Source organism: Equus asinus, chromosome 27 (assembly GCF_041296235.1).
Source record: "Equus asinus isolate D_3611 breed Donkey chromosome 27, EquAss-T2T_v2, whole genome shotgun sequence".
Taxonomy (NCBI): Eukaryota; Metazoa; Chordata; class Mammalia; order Perissodactyla; family Equidae; genus Equus; species Equus asinus.
Genome location: NC_091816.1, coordinates 37,713,734 through 37,732,128, shown reverse-complemented (window position 1 = coordinate 37,732,128; position 18,395 = coordinate 37,713,734). Strand labels below are relative to the sequence as shown.

Sequence of the window (18,395 nt, the reverse complement as noted above, 5' to 3'; positions counted from 1 at the left end):
CGGCGTGGGCAGCCTGAGGATGGACGGGAGGAGGCCGTGTCCCGAACGGAAGATGTGTCTGGAGGAGCAGAATCTGATGCCGGAGGAGCTTGGACGGAGGAGATGAGGACCACTCGCTGCAGGTGGCTTTGCTCCGCGTGAGGCAGGGACGGGGCCCTGGGTGCAAGTCCGGGGGGCTGCCTTCTTTTCTCTGAGCCTCCTGTCCACTCAGCCCCCAGCTGCCGTAGGCCTGATGGCGCCTTGTCCCTGTCTGGCCACCGTCTGAGGCCCACAGGAGGCCGGTGACCATCGTGCAGCCCTGGGAACATCACCGCAGACCCCCTCCACCACGGGCCGCAGAGCCTGGAACCAGCTGCCCGGCAGACTGACGGGCTGGCCTGGAAAGGGCCGCGGAGGCATCAGGCTGGCGTGGGGCGCTGACCTCCAGGGCCGGCCGTGCGCCATCTCGCTCGCGGTCACTGCGGCATTAGTGCTTGTCACCCCTGCAGCCCCGGGCTGTTCTCACAGTCCAGTGACCGGGCCTGGGAAGGAGGGACGTGTGCCCAGGAGACACGCACGGGGATGGTCCCAGACCAGAGACTGGGCATGCCACCACGTGGTCAGTCTGGGTGGGTCATGCCACTGGGTCACGGGGGCGTCGCTGGGTTTTATCCGCGCAGGCTGGTGGGCTGCCTGTGTGGGCATTGGGGCGTCGGGGACTCACTGGTGCCCCGCCCCTGGGGTCAATTCGTCTGGCAGCCGTTGTGTGTGGACAACAGCAGCAACACAGGACCAGACAGGGCAGAGTGACTAAAGGCTCCTGTGGCTGCAGCTGACAGGTGGAAACCGCACGTGCGCGTCTGAACACGCGTGTGAGTCAGGTCACCTGCTGCCGTGGAGGGACGGGGGCGGGGCCACAGTTGACAAACGACAGCACGGACGGCAGGCTCTGTGGAGGGCACTGATTGACTTCTTGTCGAGCTCCTGGGTGCGTACCCGTCTGTGGTCGCCCATCAGCCTCATGGACACATGGAGAGAGGCCCTGACCTGCTTTTCCCTAGTAGGTTTGTGGTCGTTAAATCCCATGTGGGATCGGCTCTTAGACTGGTTCTCGTTTGTTGATGGACTCACTGACGTCCGCTGTGGCGAGTCTGACCCGGAGCTGTCTGCAGTGGGGGAGGGGCTCACCTCGACCTGGGGATGAGGGTCTGGCCAAGGGGCCCCGGAAGGGGGAGGGACGTGCTGTGGTCAGTTACGGCATGGAGACCATCACACCGTGGGGCCCCCAGTGTTCCGTCTGCCGTCAAGGGTCTGGCGTTGTGCCCTCCTGGTTGTTGGTTTGCGCAGTTCCCCCTTGGGGGCTGTGTTGGGCAGGGGTCCGTGTGTACCCTGAAATCTGGGAGATGCCCTCTGGAGGATGGCCGGCAGCCAGGGGCTGACACTGCCAGGGGATATGGGGTCCCCAGGGTGGATGTGGGGAGATGGGGAGGAGGCAGGGAGAAGAGAGAAGACCCCTCCTCCACCTTCAGACTCAGCAGGCGTGGGTGAGAAAACGCCCTCCACATTGGAGGGCTGCAGGCTGCAGTCTTTAGGGGCAACTGGACCCAGATCCTGAGGGGAGGGTTGAGGTAGAAGGTTCAGTGCACGGAGGGGTTTTGCTGAGGGCACAGAGGAAAGTTTCGTGGGATGGGGCAGTGGTCAGCAGTCGTTAGAAGTGCCAAGCGCTGTTGTGCAGGTTGTGCACTGTACGCCCTGGCACTGTTCACACTGTGGTCCTGATGGATTCATATTTTATCGTGGCTGCTTTCTAACAGGTGGAGGGGTGGGCTTTTCTAATTCCCACGAAGGTGCCATGTGGGCTAGTGGCCCCGGGCCAGAAGGTGGGATGTAGGGTACCATGGGGATCCGAATTGGGGCTTTGATTCCCATGAACACTGACCCAGGGCCCGGGGAGAGGGGGCGGTGGTCCCGTGTCCGGGGCTGTGGCGAGGAGTGCTCTGGGTGCCCGCGGGGCTCAGCCCTGGCATGGAGGCGCCCAGCCCCTGGCTGTGGCCATGGTGGTGGCTGCGCGTTCCTGCGTCTCCTGCGCCTTCTCCGCCTCCTCTGCCTCATCACCGCGGCCATCTCCTGGGGACACCGTCTTCCTGTGATGCTAGAACCACCTTTCAGGCAGACGGGCCACCTCAGCGCCCTGATCAAGCTCCTTCCTGGTCCCCTCTGAGCCCACGACCAGGCCCTGCCCTGGAGCCGCCTCTCCAGCCTGGCCCGCCCTCGGTCTCCCCCGGGAAAGCTCTTGCTGGTCCCCATCCTGGGGGAGCCTCAGCTGCCCCTCGGCCCCTGCAGCAGGGCCGGCCGTGGGGGGAGGTGACCGCGTGCCGTCTGGACATGGCCCTGCTCCCCTCCCCGTGGTGCCTGGTGTGGCCCCAGCCCGTGGTGGGCGAGCAGGCACCTCAGGCGGCCCCGTCCCTGGAGGAAGGGACCAGGTGGGGCCGAGAGAGAGAAAGGCTCCCCTGCGCAGGGGGACGGTGGCCAAGGCTGGACCGGACAGACGTCATCACGTTCACAGGCTCGTGGGAGCCCCTGGTCACGCTGGGCCCACAGCCGGTCCCCCTCAGCCCCACACCCAGGGGCGCAGTGCCACCCCTGCAAAGAAGGCCGGGGACAGGCTGGAGCCCCGGCGGTTTGCCCGAGTTCCTTCTGTTCCTGAGGCCTGCTGTGCTGATGTCCGACTCTGCAACGCGAATTTGGAAAGTCGGGGTTCCCTTTGAGCAGGAAACTGCTGGCCTGTGGGTGTGAGCGCGGGGCTGGGGGCCGGTTCCTGCCTTCTCCCACCCTCCTGGTGCCTCCTCCTCCGACTGTTTGGGGGGCTCACTTTTACTCTCGGCCCTGCGTCTCGGTCGCATTGTGACCTGACCCTCTGCTCTGTGCTCTGTCTTCCTTCTCTGACCGGGCACAGGTGGTGGGGGAGTCACGGAGGGGCCTGGACAGACAAGCCGGCCCACCAGCGGGACCCCAGGCACAGGGCGTCCTGACGCAGCTCCCTTCTGCTCTCTGCAATTTCTTGTGTGAACCTCATATCCCACTGAGTGAAAACATTTCTCAAAGATGTTTCTGATTAAAGACAAAATGAACTTACTCCTCCGTAAGCTTTGACCACGGGAAGCAACTGCAATTTTCTGTAGGTCCTTTTGAGTTTTGAGAAAAACTCTTTGACTGGATGGTTCTATTGTGGAGACCCATTTTGCACATCCTGATGCTGATGGGCCTCACCGGGGTCACTGGGGCTTCCAGGGACCTGTTGATGGTGGTGAAGCATTTGTCCTCTGGGTCTCCTCCTGATAAGGTCCTTGGGGGGAGGGCACGAGGGCGCAGAGACCTTGGGGGAGGATGGGGCACAGAGACCCCCATGGGGTGGGGCGGCGGTGCAGAGATTCCCCGGGGAAGGAAGGCGCAGGGGTGCAGAGACCCCAGGGGTGGAGCTGGATGAGCTGGGGGACAGGAGGGGAGGGAGGGGCCTGGAGGACGGGCAGGTGGCCCGCGGCTGTGGGGAGGCGTCCAGCACCTGCCCTTTTCCACGTTTCTCTCTCTCGGAGCTGAGGCTTCCTTCCCTGAGACTTTCAACCAAACCAGTGTCCCCAGCAGCTGTCTCTTCTCTGCTCCTGCAGCCATGCTCCCGCCCTGTCATTGTCAGCCCTGCACCCCCAGCGTCCACCTCCCCTTGTCCTTCATGGCTGCCTCATGGCTGCCCCTCCATCCCGGGATCCGGGATTCTGTCTCCTCGGGCCCGTGGGGGGCGTGTTCTTGTTCAGGATTTATTCGTGGTGGTATTTCGTTTCACCAAGCCCAGGCATTGCCGTTTTCATGGGGGCAGGCTTCCCAGGGAGTGGGGCGTCCTGTCCTTATGGCTGGAGCAGAAAGGAGTGCGTGCGGAGGGCGGGAGTAGTGAGAGGGGAGTAGAGAGACACAGAGAGTGAGTGACACAGAGACACAGAAAGGGAGAGACAGATAGGACAGAGAGGACACACGAGCACCCTCGCGGGTGAGAAGGTTCGCGAAGCGGTGTCTGTGGGAGAGAGCCGTGTCTGGATTTGCAGCAGAGGCACGTGCCGAGTGGCTGCTGTGAAGACGGCGAGGTTGTGAGCTGCTCAGAGCAGATGGGACGCACCCCCGGGCTCAGTCAGCAGGGGCGCACCTGCCTTCTCCCTCGTTCTGGTCGATCCCCTGAAGGTGGGCTATTGGAAACGAGCTGGCGAGGACTGTTTGCTAATAGCTCGTCATCAGCTGCAGTAAACTCACTCCTCTTTTCATTTTTCCTGTTGGGGAGGGGGCGGGGAGGCAGTCTGTCGGGAGTGGCCCCTGGTCTGACGTAAACAGTGTGCTGCAGTCAGAACTGTGGGGCGCAGTGACACACCCCAGCATTGCCTTAGAGAAATGGCCGCTCGGTCACCCCTGACCGTTGGATGTAAATCCAGACATGAGGGGACCAGCCCCAGGGCTCGTTGGCTCCCGCTGGGCCCCACGTGGGGTCCTGAGCCAGCCCCTCATTAGGTGCTAGGTGCTGAGGCCCTCGGACCTCCCGGGGCAGGTGACAAGTTCTGGCACAGTCCTGGGCACGGGCCTTGGACGGACAGAGCTGGCCTGGCTCAGCCTGCTGCCTCCCACCCTTCCAGACCCCAACAGCGTGGAGGCCGGCTGGGCACGTGTGGGGGAGTGCACCCCCATCCCCCTGAGCGTGAGGAAGCAGAGGGCGCACTGGCCGCGCCCAGCCTCCCGGCTGCTGTCTGTGAGCCCCGCTGCAGCCTGCAGGCGGTCCCTGTGGTCTGGAGTCCACAGCCAAGGACACGGGCCCGGCGCCGCAGAGCCTGGTCTCGCTGGGACAGTCGGGCCAGAACAGGGTCTGCATACGCTGGCTCCCAGCACCTCTGTCCACTCTTGCTTTTATTTTTATTTTTTTAAAAGATTGGCACCTGAGCTAACATCTGCTACCAGTCTTTTTTTTTTTCTTTTCCCCAAAGCCCCCCAGTACATAGTTGTATATTCTAGTTCTAGGTTCTTCTAGTTGTGGCACGTGGGACGCCGCCTCAGCATGGCCTGATGAGCAGTGCCGTGTCCGTGCCCAGGATCCAAACCCGTGAAACCCTGGGCCAGCGAGGCAGAGCACGCAAACTTAACCACTCGACCCCGGGGCCGGCCCCTGTGTGCATTCTTTCTGCTGCTTCTGAGGGGAAGGGGCCTTGGCTGTGCGTGTCCCGCCTGCTCCTGGTCAAGCACTCTGACGGAGCTCCCATGGTCCTGAAGCTGGTCCTGAAGCGCAGGCTCTGAGAGGCACCGGGCCCTCCCATCCCTTGGGGCATTCTGCGTCCCCGCCCTTGGCTCTCCTAGCACATCTGCAGAGATGGGGCAAGATGCTGGAAGTGTCCCTGGAGGGAAGATGCAGGCCTGTCTCCATGATGCTGTAACACCGGGGAGTGACCTGGGGAGCTGAGTCGCCGCCCGGCCTCTGAAGCCCTTCTGGGACGTGGAGCCGCTCGGCCTCCAGATGCCGCCCACGAACCCTCCTGCTGCTTGGATGGAGTGTGTCATCTTTTGTTTAAAACCACAACCCGAGGGCTGGATGAGATCCTTCATTAGGATGCTTAAATTGGAAGATGACAGCAGCGGTCCGCGCAGCCCGCTGCTTGGCTGGGATTATGTCATGCTTCTCGTGGGAGGAGGAGAGCCGTGAAAGCCAGCCTTGTGCTGTGTCCTGGGGTCAGTCCTGGGCAGAGGGCTCCAGCGCCGCCCCGGCCCGAAGATGCTGTCTGCAGACCCAGAGGCGGTGCCATCAGGAGAGGCGCACAGAGGGACCGGCTTCTGCACCCGCCTGGCTTCAGAGGAGGGAGGGTTTTCTGGTGTTGCCTGAGGGTCCCAGGGGCGCAGACACGTCTGTGGTGGGTGAGCAGGCCGTGGCGTGCAGAGTGTGTCACACGGACACACACCTGTGGTCCCCGTGCGTTTGTGCCGCAGCTTCCTAGAAAGGTGCCTTCCAGGAACGCGGTTTCCCGAGGATGCCGATTTTGGAGGCAAACAGTCTCAGAGCGTGATACACTCTGCCCGACATTCATGCCTGATCAGGGGCGCGGGCCGTGGTGCGAGGCACGGGGTCCACTCCCAGCTCTGCCGCCGGTGGAGCGAGCCCTGAGCTGGCCTGGAGACCCCGTCGCTTCCTTGTCTGTCAGGCGGGACTCGCTTGCATGTGGATCAGCTAACAGAACCGCCCGGCTCACAGCAGGCACCCTCAGTGGCCGTGGGTATTTAATAGGGTCGGGCGACAGAGCAGACAAACCTCCAACCAATTCTTATATCTTGTCCTGATATTGTCAGTGGGAGAGCGAGAAGTCAGTTTGGCTCTTTTTATGCATTTTAAGTACAAACAAATAGGATTAATGAGATTCGTACACTGTGGTTTAAAAGAAGGTTTGAAGATGAGTGAATGATACCATTGAGCTGACAATTCTGTTTAGAGACAAAGGGCCCTGTGGCTGTCAGGTCAGCACACCAGTGCGTCTGAGCTCGCTTGGAACAAACTCCAGGCCGGCGTGCGCCCAGCGGCATCTGCTGGCAGGAGGGATGCCTTTTCTGGGCTATGCCTCCAGGCCAGCTGCCCGCAGGCAGGACGTGGTCATCCCAAGTGAGCGCAGAGAGGACCCCAGGACCCCACTGGCTGCTCTGGGTCTGCCCCTTGCTGCCCCTCGCATCTTCAGCTGCTGGGAGAATGCAGAGTCCGCCCGCTGGTCATTGTGAGTGTTCGGAGTCGTGGGAATGCCCTGCTCACCTCTCGAGATGGCCGTCAGGATCCGCTTCCTTCCTTCTCTTCGCTTCCTCGCAGGACCGTTGACTCCATTGTCTTCTCTTTTTCCTGCGGATGTGTCGTCTCCCCTGTTCCCCGCGGTGCCTATGGGGGTCTCGGCACACGGGGAGGGCCAGACAGCGCTGAGACCGGCCGGAAGATGCCTGCCAGCCGCGGCAACGTTTCCTTCTCCGGCGTCGGCTGAAACGTCCAGCGTTGTTGACACGTGACGTGTATTTGTGGACGTGTCCTTGCTGGCCTGGCTCCAGGTGAGACGGACGTCAGCGCCCGTGGGTGTGTAAATGGGCGCTTGGGCTTGTGGAGTCCCTTCCTCGGGAGATGAGGAGCAGGAAGCCTCTCCTTCCATGGGCTGCTGAGGCCCCGGGGCTCCTCTGGAGGCTCGTATTCGTCCTTCCTGCCCACGCCCCACAGCCCAGCTGCCCTGGGAGGAGTGGGAGAAGCAGGCCCTCCTGTGTCTGCACGACTGCGGTCCATGGCCTGCCCAGCACAGTCTGTGCATGTGTGTGTGTGCACATGCGTGTGGGTGTGCACGGGCTCCTCAATCGTGACTTCTTCAGACCAGAGTGTGCGTGTTCCTTCCCAGGGAGGACCTACAGCTCTGGGGCACGGTAGACATCGGCTGCATGTTTGTTGACTGAGATGGAAGCATGGTTCCTGTTTCGATGTTGGCCCCATGGAGTGGGGTCCCTCCTCCTGTCCGCTCGGATCGCTGAGCGCTGGCTGCCTGCTCACACAGTTGCACCTTCTCTTTGCAGCTCGCTGCACCCACGTCGTGTGCCCCGCCGACTGCTGTAGTCTGGGTGCGTCGGCCTTAACTTGTGTGGGGGTGAGGACCAGCGCTTCACCCTCTGACCCCACTGGGTGTCTGTCTCCGACATCTCTGGAGGGCGGGCTGGGGTGGCGGTGCGGTGACCGTGACCACACCACAGTGACGGCTGCTGCTGCCCCTGAGCGTTCGCTGTCTGTGAGGTCTGTTCTGGTCACCTGTGCTCAGACGGGTCCTGGGGCAGGGAACAGGGCGCAGACACGGAATGGGCTGGGTCTCCAGCCGGCCGCAGAGGAGATGCCAAGCCCAGGTGCACGTCCGGCGTTGGGGCCTCAGCCTCTCCAAGACAGCGGCCCAGGGGGCTCAGCCGGGTGGGTTCTTAAGGCCTCCAACTGCTAGTTTCTTCCTTTTTTTTTAGAATTTTAAAAATATTTATTTTGAATTTAGAAAAAAAGCAGCCTATTATCCTGCCGCTTAGATAATTCTTTTTTTTTAAGTAATTTTATTGGGATTATGATGGTTTGTAACATTGTGTAGTTTCAGATGTACATTATTATTTATCAGTTTCTGAATACACTTCATCGTGCTCACCACCAGTAGTCTAATTTTTATCCATCACTGTACATATGTGCCCCTTTGCCCCTTCCACCCACCCCCTACCCCCTTCCCCTCTGGAAACCACTAAACTCTTCTCTTTGTCCCTGTGTTTGTTTACCTTCCACACATGAGTGAAGTCATGCAGTGTTTGTCTTCGTCTGTCTGGCTTCTTTCACTTAACATCATACCCTCCAGTTCCATCCATGTTCTTGCAAATGGCACAATTTTGTCTTTTTTATGGCTGAGTAGTATTCCATTGTATATACGTACCACATCTTCTTTATCCATTCATCAGTTGATGGCACTGGGGTTCCTTCCACATCTTGGCTATTGTGCTACCAAGCCCTGGTTCTTCATTTGAAAATGAGGATTGCCCGGCTCCCAGGCTTGTGATGGAGCTGCGGGGTTGTGACGGGGGCCCCGGGATCTTGATGGGGATGCTGGGGTTGTGACGGGGATGCGGGGTCGTGATGGGGATGACGATGTGAGCAGATGAGTCAGGATGTGAGGGGTGAGGCAGCGCAGTGCATAGCAGGCCTGGGGCACCGCGGCTGCTCCCCAGCAAATGCTCAGGACGTTGTGGGCTGTTTGTGTGTATGGCGTTGGTGAAGTGACGTCAGTGCGAAAGAGCACAAGGTGCTCAAGGCTGGGGGCCAGGTGAGGGGCCCAGTGCGAGGAGTGGAAAGTTCCGTACTGACAGGTGCCCCAAGATTGCTGACCGAGAGCCGCTCTCTCTGGGAGGGTGTGTCTGCACAGCCTGGCCAGCTCATCTGAGCCTGAGCGGCGCTTGCTCCTCCCTGTGAGCGCCTGAGCGCACGTCCTTCTGTGATCAGGGTACAGGGACTCGCGGGGCGGCTGGCGAGGGGAGGAAGGGGACACTGGCGCGCCGGCTCCGGGCCAGGGGGCCTGTGGAGGACGAGGGCTGGGGTCCTGGTCTCCCCACCGTTCTTCTCTGCTTTCCCGTGGCCTCTCGGAGCCTGAAATGCTCCAGGCATGAGGGCCTTCCCGGGACCTCGTTAGGACCACTGGGGAACCGGGGGCTGCTTCTGCAAAGTGGATCATTCTGTCGAGGTGGGCGGGCGTCTGATGGGGGGACCCTTGAAACAGACGTGGCCAGCAGGACTGACCTCCTCGTGATTTAGCTGTTAGCCCGCTGATTCTCAGACTCTGTCCTTGTGGTAACATGTAAGGAGCAAGAACTACAGGAAAGAGAGAAAGAAAATAAGAGCAGGCGTGCACAGATCCAGCCTGGACCCCAGAGTTTGTGACACACTCACGGTGATGGGCTTCAGGACACCTGGGCCTCATCCTCAGTCCTGGGTGATGAATTCTTCATGTGAAACTGCTAACGGTTCAGTGGGAGGAAGGGGAGGCAGGAAACGTGTGAAACAAGGCAGAGAGGGTAGAGGGGGCCTGGGGCCGGGAAGGTCCGGCCCGTGAATCCCAGTTGCGAGAATAACCTGCAGCTGAATCTCGAGGTGAAGCCGTGGGACGCTCTGCTGTTTTCTCTGGTGTTATTTTGTGGGGATTTACAAGTCCAAGTGCTTGTGACCAACAAGTGCATGGAAATGAGCCTCCCTCGTGTCTCGGGGGTCTCAGAGCGCCGGGGGGTGTTGAGGGACGTGCTCTGCCTGAGCCCTGACCACAGTATCCTCCTTCTTGCAGGGTCCCAGGAGCGAGGCCTCAGCATCTGCGGCATGGACCAGCGAGGGCCGCCTGCCCCCGCTCCGGAAGGTGAGGGGACTGCGCTTCAGGGCAGGTGGCCGAGGGGTCCCGGTGCACTGGGGCTCTTAGGAGACTCCGTACCCTGGGAATCACTCAATTGCTGGGCTGTGATGTGGGCGGGAGCTCCTCGGGAGGAAGGGGGCTCTGACACAGGCACTGAGGGCCTGGGTCTGGAGCCCCCACCCAGCGCCCGTCCTCGCCTGGGGGCTCCTGGCTGAGCTGTCCCCTGCCGCCCCCAGCTGGGCGCCCCTGAAGTGCGCACACCACCGCCAGAGTCCCATGAGGTTTACCTCAGCCCCATCCTTTGGAGCCCTGACTGGGGTGGGTGACAAAGTGTGGAGGACCCGCTGTTTCCAGCCTGAATTTAGGCTGAGCCCCAGCTGGCCTGACATCGGTGCCCCGCGGACCCTCAGGCCCCTACAAGTCGAGCTGCAGGGCAGTTTCCATCTCTGCTCCCTCTGCTGTCGGCTTGCTCAGGGCAAACACGGACCTTCCTTGTCAGCTGCTCTGTGAGCTAAGTCACTGTGAGCCCCAAGCGGGACCACGTGCACCGGCCCCTGGAAAGTGGCGCTGGGTGTGTGGTCAGCACCAAGCTCCTCACAGCAGGGCCTGCCTCGGTGTCTGTGGCTGCCCAAGGCAGATGGGCTGCGGTCCCCTGCAGGCCCAGAGGCTCTGGAAGGAGGGGCCTGGTCCTGCAGTGATGAGGGCACAGAAGCCTGGAATGAACCCTTGGGGGTTCCGAGGCCTCACATCCCATCTCTGCAAGCGTGGGCCCACGAGGAGTCCACCCTGAGTGGGTCCTCCCCTTTCTGTTCCCTCTTTTGTTCCCTGCCCTGTGCACCGAGTGGTGCCCTTGGCCCTCGGAGGTGGTATGTGGGACAGAAAGAAGGCGGCCGGCAGGGACAGTGGTTCCTCATGGGTGTCCAGGGTGGGGGACACCGTCTCCTCCTGGGACGTGAGTCCCTGGGGATGCTGGATTGTACAGTGTGGGCCCCACAGTGAGGGCCCGATCCAGGAGGAGGCAGGGACGCTGGCGCATGTTGAGAAGGGTCACCTGCACATCATGGGCGAGAGTCTGTGGAGTGAAATAAGGACACAAATGCCCACCCTCTCCTGGGGCCCTTTACCCAGGTGAGCGTGGTGCACTGCACTGACCCCAGGGTCATGGCCAGGGCTCTGCATCCGCTCTGCTTCTGTGGGCACCTCCTGGCCGCTTGGCTCACCTCCCCGGGCCGCGGCCTGTGGGGAGCGGCCGGAGGGCCCTGGGGTGTGTTCTTCTGCAGGTTCGTCCATGTGGATGAGGCGCCAGCTTCTCGGGTCCTCCAGGCTCAATCCCCCTTTGATTAAGTGAACATGAGATGGAGACCAACACCACTGACCGCTCTCCATCCCCATCAAATGGGGTGACGCCCGAGCGACCCCTGGGGAACATGTCCTCCTGTGACCTCACCAGGTGGCGTGACTTCCCCAAACCACAGCTCTGTGCTCGGGACCCACCTTCCCGCTAGAGAGGCACTCACGCCCCAGTGCACCCTAAGAAGCTGCGGGTGAAGGCCAGACGTGCTGTCGGGGCGGCCGGCGCGGAGACGGTGCTGAAGGTCTGCGTTAAGACGCCTCCATGCCGTCCGCCTCCGTGTGGTGCCTGCGAGGCGAGAGCTTCGCGGCTCTCGACATGAGGAATGCTCCCTTCTCTGAAGCCGGCGGGCTGGGGACGGAGCCTACTGTCCACCTGACGGGCCCGGGGCGGTGACAGAGGATGCCATGAGGACGACAGACTGGCGCTCCGGGTGTGGGCTCTGCTGGAGCCAGCTGTCTTCCAGGGCTCCCTCCTGCCCTCTTCTTTTCGGGCATTTCACTGAAAGCAGCAGTCAGCTATATTTTCCTGTTTTGGGTGGTCGGGGCACCAGTCACGTGACCTTACAGTGTCCCTCATCAACCCCCCACCATGGACACACAGAGGACAGGGCGGCCGTGGTGCCCTGAGCACCAGGAGGCCACTAGGAGCATTGGGGAAAAATTAAAAAATAGAAGGAGGGGCCCAGAAGACCTTTCTGCGCCTGAGTTCTAGGACTGTGGGTGACGCACGAGTGTTGACAGTCTGATGGCAGAGGCGAGCTTCTCCCGCCGTGCTTTGTCTGCTCTCAGAGGCGACTCACCTGCTGTTCTTTGTTAAACGTGTCCTGGCGTCTGATGGCCGAGTCCAGTGCTGCCCGCTGTGCGTCCCCCGGTGTCTCAGCCGTCGCTCTGACACCACCTGGATCCGCAAAAGCACCCGTGCCCCATAGCCCTCGCTGGCAGACGCGCCTCCATGCTTGGTCTCGGGAAGGAGAGTGGGGGCCAGGTGGCACTGTGTCTTGGGGTGTGCTCCTGGGCCCCGAGGGAGAGGCCTTGGGAGTGGGGGTCACCGCGGGTGCCCAGGGCGCCAGGAGTCCGCACAGCCCCGTGTGAAGGTCCACCCAGCAGGAGGAGGGCGTCCGAGGTCTCGAGTGAGGTGTTGGGACTGTGTTTAGTGATAAGTGCTGTCTACCTGGAGTTCACTAAGAGGAGGATGTTATGCGTTCTCACCCCAGAAGTAGAGAAGGAAGAAAGAGGTAGCCCTGTGGGGGCGGTGTCACCTCTCCAGTTGTGGCGGTCACTTCACAGTGTGCGCGTGGACCAGATCGTCGAGTCTGCACCTTAAATACACATGACTCTTTCTGTCTGTCACTCATGGCTTCATGAAGATGGAAAAGAGAACAGGCGCAGAGGATGAAGGGTCCCTCGGAGACGGGGCTGGAGGGTTGCTGGGGGTCCAGCAGAGTTCTTCGCATGTCCCAGCAGGCGAGCCCCGTCCTCGCCCCCATGGGTCCACGTCCCCGCCATCCGCCCGTTACTCCTCTGACACCCGGTGCTGATCTGGCCTCCAGCTGCGTTTGGATTCTCGGACAGATCTGACCAGCAAGGCCAGTCGCTGTTGGGGTGCAGCTGGTCTCGCGAGGCCGTCTGTGGGCCAGGTGCCGTGGCCCAGTCGCCAGCAGCGCCGTCCTGGCTGCGACCTGACCCTGGGCACAGGAAAGTGGAGTCCCCTGCGTGGACCACCGCTCTGTTTCCTGGAACTGTCCTCTGGGGAACCCGGGAGGGTCTCGGCAGCTCTGGGGCCTTGAGGGGCCGCTGCAGGCCGTCCTCGCGAGACAAGAATAGTCGTTGTGTCCTTGGCAGGTGGCTCTTCCTGGCTGGTGGTCGTGGTGTGGCATTTGCCTTGGATTGAAGACCACAATTCAAAAACCCTAAGACCGTAGTTAAAAAATTGCAAGGCCAAACTTGTGTGATTTTCTAGGTAATTAACTTTTGTGACCATTAGTGATGGGGATGATGGCCTGGCATCATCTTGGATGATTCAGTCGTATTTTAATTATAATTTCCCCCGTCACTAAACTGAAATGATTCCCTTACAAACGCCCTGAGCACGGTGCAGCAGCGAATCACCCAGGCCGTCCTCGGCGCCTCGGGACGCAGTCGGAGCTCGTGTCCGACCATCACCGCGCTCGTCTTTTCCTCATAGTTCTTTTCTGCATAATCGGAGACTTGAATATACATTTTTTTAAATTGTTGAGCATACATTTTGATGCCGTGGTGCTAAATTTTTATAAGTATTTTCTACGTCACCACCTAGTGTCCGCAGCTGTCCTTCTTGGTGACTGCGTGATTTCTGTCCTCCATGCCGTCACATGTTCTGGTGGGATAACTGTCCTGTGTTTGTTCCTGGCCTTTCATCAGGGGCCTGTACCTTTCCAGAAGCTTCCTTGGCAGCAGGTCAGATGGTCCCCAGGTCAGGTGGGATCAGGGAGGCCGGTCGTGCAGCAGAGAAGCCTGCGGGCTCCGTGGCCTGGCTGCTCAGCTTTGCGTGTTGACCCGTGGTCCCTGAGAGCTGGCCGGGCACAGGTGTGTGGGCTCCCAGGCCTTGGCCTCCGTCATCTGTGCAAGTAACAGGACTGGAGTAGCCTGGACCTCAGGAGCTTGTGCGAGGACTGACGGGTTACCCTCGCAGCGGGCCTGGACTCAGCGAGACAATTTGGACGATGCTCCAGGACTTGAAAATAACATTGGAAGATGCTCCGGGATATTTCAGAATGCGAAACTCAACTGTTTTATGATTTTTTTTTTTGAGGAAGATTAGCCCTGAGCTAACATCTGCTGCCAACCCTCCTCTTTTTGCTGAGGAAGACTGGCCCTGAGCTAACATCCGTGCCCATCTTCCGCTACTTTATATGTGGGACGCCTCCTACACGGCATGGCTTAGAGAAGTGGTGCCATGTCCACACCCGGGATCCGAACTGGCGAACCCTGGGCCGCCAAAGTGCAACATGTGCACTTAACCGCTGTGCCACCAGGCCGGCCCCATCCGTTTTATGATTTCCAAGTCACACTGCCAGCTATAGCCTTTCCATAATTAATGGCCAAATTCCAAGGCGAGTTGTGTTGGGGAACAGAATCAATCCTCCTGTCACGTTAACGTCAGTTCACGAACAGTCGGTCACCAAATGCTCGCTGACCGCTTGGGGAGCGCAGACCAGCGCCGAGAGCTGTGGACCCGCCCAGGCGGTGTGCGGGGCCGACGGGGAGCCGGCCTCTGAGGGGCATTGTTCTGGGGACCCACTGTTGAGCACGTGCAGCTGCACCCGCGGTGACATCCAGAGCCAAGGAGGCTGCGGCCTGAATGGCCCCTTGTTGAAGGAGTGGTTTGCAGCCGGCTGCTTCTTAAAGCACTTTCTCTTCTTTTAACAATACAAAGAGTTAAAAAGCAAGTTGCCTTCGTTTGAAATAGGAGCAGCAGCATCTCTTGGATTAAGCTTTCACGTCGTAATCAAATATGGGTTTACAAGCCCCAGGAGAAAGAATGTGTGGCTTTTATCTCTGAACTTAAAAATAAATATTCATCTACTTTTTTTCTTGATGTGTTGATCTGTGGCACGTCTTTAAAACAGCAGTTAAGTGCGCACCTTCTGCTTCAGCGGCCCGGGGTTCACTGGTTTGGATCCCAGGTGCGGACATGGCACTGCACAGGGAGGTGGGGGACCAGAGCCAGCCCAGCTGGTCCCAGGGCCCTGTGTCGGTTGTGTGGACCGTGGGCTTGTAGTCCTGTCTCCCGGGAGCTGTGGGCAGCTGGGGTGGGCTGGGGGCAGAGGGAGCGCTCCTTCCCTTCCCCATGCTGGCTTCCTCCCTCAGTTTTTCCTCCTCCTGTCTCCGTCCCTCTGCTTTGGACTGCCCAGAGTCCTGACAGACGTTTGCGTCAGTGGGAAAGAACGTTTTAACTTGTAGCGACTTAGGTTTTGCTAGGAGTACCGTGAGGAGCTATAACTGTTTTTCACTGAAATATCCGACGTGAGTTCTCTTCTCCTTGGGGACCGTGCTGGCTGCACTGGCTTGACAACAGCCTCGTGGTCGCTCCTACACTGAGGTGGTGCTGTCCTCAGTATCGGAAGGGTGTGTGGAGCACAGCCTGAGGGAGCAGCATCCCTCGGATGAGACTGCATCCCTGGTACCCTGCCTGCTGAAGGAGCTCAGGGCTTAGTTGGCCGTGATGAACTGAGTGTGTCCAGAAAAGTGTGATAGTTTGGCGAGGGTGTGGAATGCTGTGGCCAGGGCTCCTTTACCCTGAGGACGCCAGGCATCTGGTGATGCCTGGAGTCATGTGGAGTCGCGGGCACACTCGCCAGCAGACAGGTGGCGTCTTCTCCTCTGTGGGAGACAGGCCACTAACAAGCAGGTGCAGGCTGGGAAGGGAGCTCGGGGACACGCGGCCTCCCGGTCCAAGCTCTGGGGCCCTCCAGGGAATGAGCGGCCACTCACCTGAGATCTGAAGGTGGTCGAAGGACTGAGAGCAGTTGGGGCCTGGAGCTCGAGCTGAGAGTCTGTGCTGAGGCCGGGGCATGAACCCACGGATGCAGTGGCCCATTGGCACTTCAGGAATGTCGCCCTTGTCCTGGTATGGATGAGGTGGGGCCGAGCCGGACGAGGAGCCGGGCACAGATGGGTGCAGCAACACCGCAAGCTGCGAGGCGATCCCGGAGAACACTGCCGAGGGCCGAAATGGGGAGCGCCTCGGGCATTTGGGGCGAGCTCGTTAGGAAGGACCGCGTGGAATCCAAGCAGAGGGTGTTGGATGTGAGTCCTCAGCCCCCCGGGAGGTCTGGGTTAGACTGACGGCTTCGTGTGGATGAGGACCGAGGCCACAGGCATGCCTAGCCTCCTGTGGGGACAGCGCCTGGACTGGAGCTGACTTTATGGGGGCAGAGGCAAGGGGGCCGGTTGAGAGTTCATCAGTGAGCTCGGGCAGCCGGAACAAGTACCGTGGACGGGAGCTTTCAATCACCGACTTTGATTTCTCACGGCCCTGGAGGCTGGGTGTCCAGGATCGAGGTGTGCGCAGGGCTGGTTCCTCCTGAGGCCTGCCTCCTAGGTGTGTAGACGCTGTCTTCTCCCTGTGTCCTCACACCGTCGTTCCTCTGTGTGTGTCTGTGTCCTCATGTCTTCCTCGTAGAAGGACACTGGTGCTATTGGATCAGGGCCACCCTAATGACCTCATTATACTTTAATCACTCCTTTAAAGGCCCGTCTTCACATCCAGACACGTTCTGAGGTCCTGGGGGTCAGGGTTCAACATAGGATTTTGGGGGACATTCTTCAGCCTATCGCGAGGACTGAAAGGAGCAGCCAGCTGGGTGGCAGGAAGCCAGGAGTGAGCAGTGTCAGCGATGCCAGGGGAAGGCCGTGCCGGGAAGGGACCTTGGGGGCAGGCCCGTCTGCAGGGCCGGCTGAGAGTGACCCCTTGGCCTGAGTCACCCGTGACCCGTGAAGCCATTTCTCTTGGTGGAGACAGCGTGTGACGACGTGAAGGTGCCTCAAGGGGACCGAGGGGGAGACGTGCCCCTCCCCACGGGTGCTGGCAGGATGGAGTGGACTCCCGGGGGGCCTCTGAGAGGGAAGGTGGGTGCCACCTTCGACCCAGGAGGGCACTCCTGTGTCATCGCCGTCTCCCGAGAGGGCACAGGGAGTGCTTGGTGGCAGGACATTGAGGCCATTTCTTCAGGCAGCATTTTGGTGATGATGAGAAAGGAAGAGGGTGCTGAAGGTTTGGGAGAGGAGACGAGGTTTGAAATGGCTGTGTGGCTGGGGCTGACTGGACCCCGGCCCCCCCTGAGGATGGCTGAGCAGCACGGGGAGCCCGGTGGAGCGGGGGCCAGGCTGGGTCCCGCAGGCCCTCGGTGTTCTGATTTGTTCCCACCCGGGAGGGCCTCATAGCCCACAGTGCACACATATGGCCAGTGGGAATGCAGAATGTGGCAGCCACTGTGGAAGGCAGCATGGCAGTTTCTTACAAAACAGCACATCCTCTTACCATACACTCCTTGGTCTTTACCCAAAGGAGTTGAAAACCTAAGTCCACACAAAACCTGCATGTGGATGTTTAGAGCAGCTTTATTCAAAATCGCCAAAACCTGGAAGCAACCCAGATGCCCTTCAGCAGGTGGACGGATAAACTGTGCTCCCTCCAGACCATGGGACAGTATTCGGTACTAAAAAGAAACGAACTGTCAAGCCATGAAAAGACGTGGAGGAGCCTTAAATGCATGTGGCTAAGTGAAAGAAAAGGCCACATACACGCTGTGTGGTTCCAACTGTGTGACATTCTGGAAAAGGCAAAACTATGGGGACGTAAAGAGATCAGGGGTGGCCAGCGGTTGGGGGAAGGGAGGAACAGGTGGAGCAGAGGAGTTTTAGGCAGTGATACTATGTGATACTGTAATGATGGGTACCTGTCATCATACATTTGTCCAAACCCACAGAACGTATGTACGACACCCGGAGTGAGCCCTAACGGAAGCCATGGACTCTGGGTGATGATGACGTGTCAGTGCACGTTCATCGATTGTGACAAACGCTCCATCTGTTGGGGATGTTGATATTGGAAAGGCTGTGCATGTGGGGGGATGGGGGGTTCGTGGGAAATCTCTGCACCCTCCCCTCAATTTTGCTGTGAACCTAAAACTGCTCAAAAAACTAAAGTCCATTTAAAACAACAACGACTAGATTTGAGCCTCACCTCTAGCTCCTGTCGACACAGGCACAGGTGGGGGCCTTGCAGGGTGTGTGGACTCAGCTTCCTTCTCCAGCAGCCTGCGACTCAGGCCTACACTGTCCGCTGTGGGAGCCTCGAGGCACAAGTCTATGTAAACTAGAGTTAATCGGAATTAAATAACAGGAACCAGTCCTTCCTTGGTCACAGCGGCCCTTCCCAAGTGCTCACAGCTGCACGTGGCTCACGGCTGTTGCTGGGCAGCACAGAACGTCTCTGTTGTCCCAGAAAGTTGTATCAGATGGTCCTGCTGCCAAGAAAAGGGTTTTAAAGATTGGGCTCCAGGTAGTTTCCTCCTCTTGCGTGTAGGTGTGGACTGACAGGTGTGTGGTCATGTTTTCACAATAGATAGAAATGTAGCA

General features: G+C 59.6%; 1 protein-coding gene across 19 annotated transcripts in view; it reads left to right on the top strand.

Moving 5' to 3' along the window:
* The window catches only part of ARHGEF10 (Rho guanine nucleotide exchange factor 10), a 131,651-nt gene that overhangs the window by 6,054 nt on the left and 107,202 nt on the right, over positions 1-18,395 (top strand). For 16 of the 19 annotated variants that reach the window (XR_011498907.1, XR_011498908.1, XM_070500140.1 and 13 more), the window contains exon 2: positions 9,858-9,926. Coding sequence is in view for 17 of the 19 variants with exons in the window: in XM_070500140.1 (XP_070356241.1) it covers positions 9,890-9,926 (37 nt within the window). In the remaining 2 variants the exon portion in view is untranslated. Of the gene's footprint in view, positions 1-6,847; positions 7,078-9,857; positions 9,927-18,395 lie in introns of those variants that run through there. The other 3 variants (XM_044760532.2, XM_070500141.1, XM_070500145.1) reach the window with 1 other exon arrangement.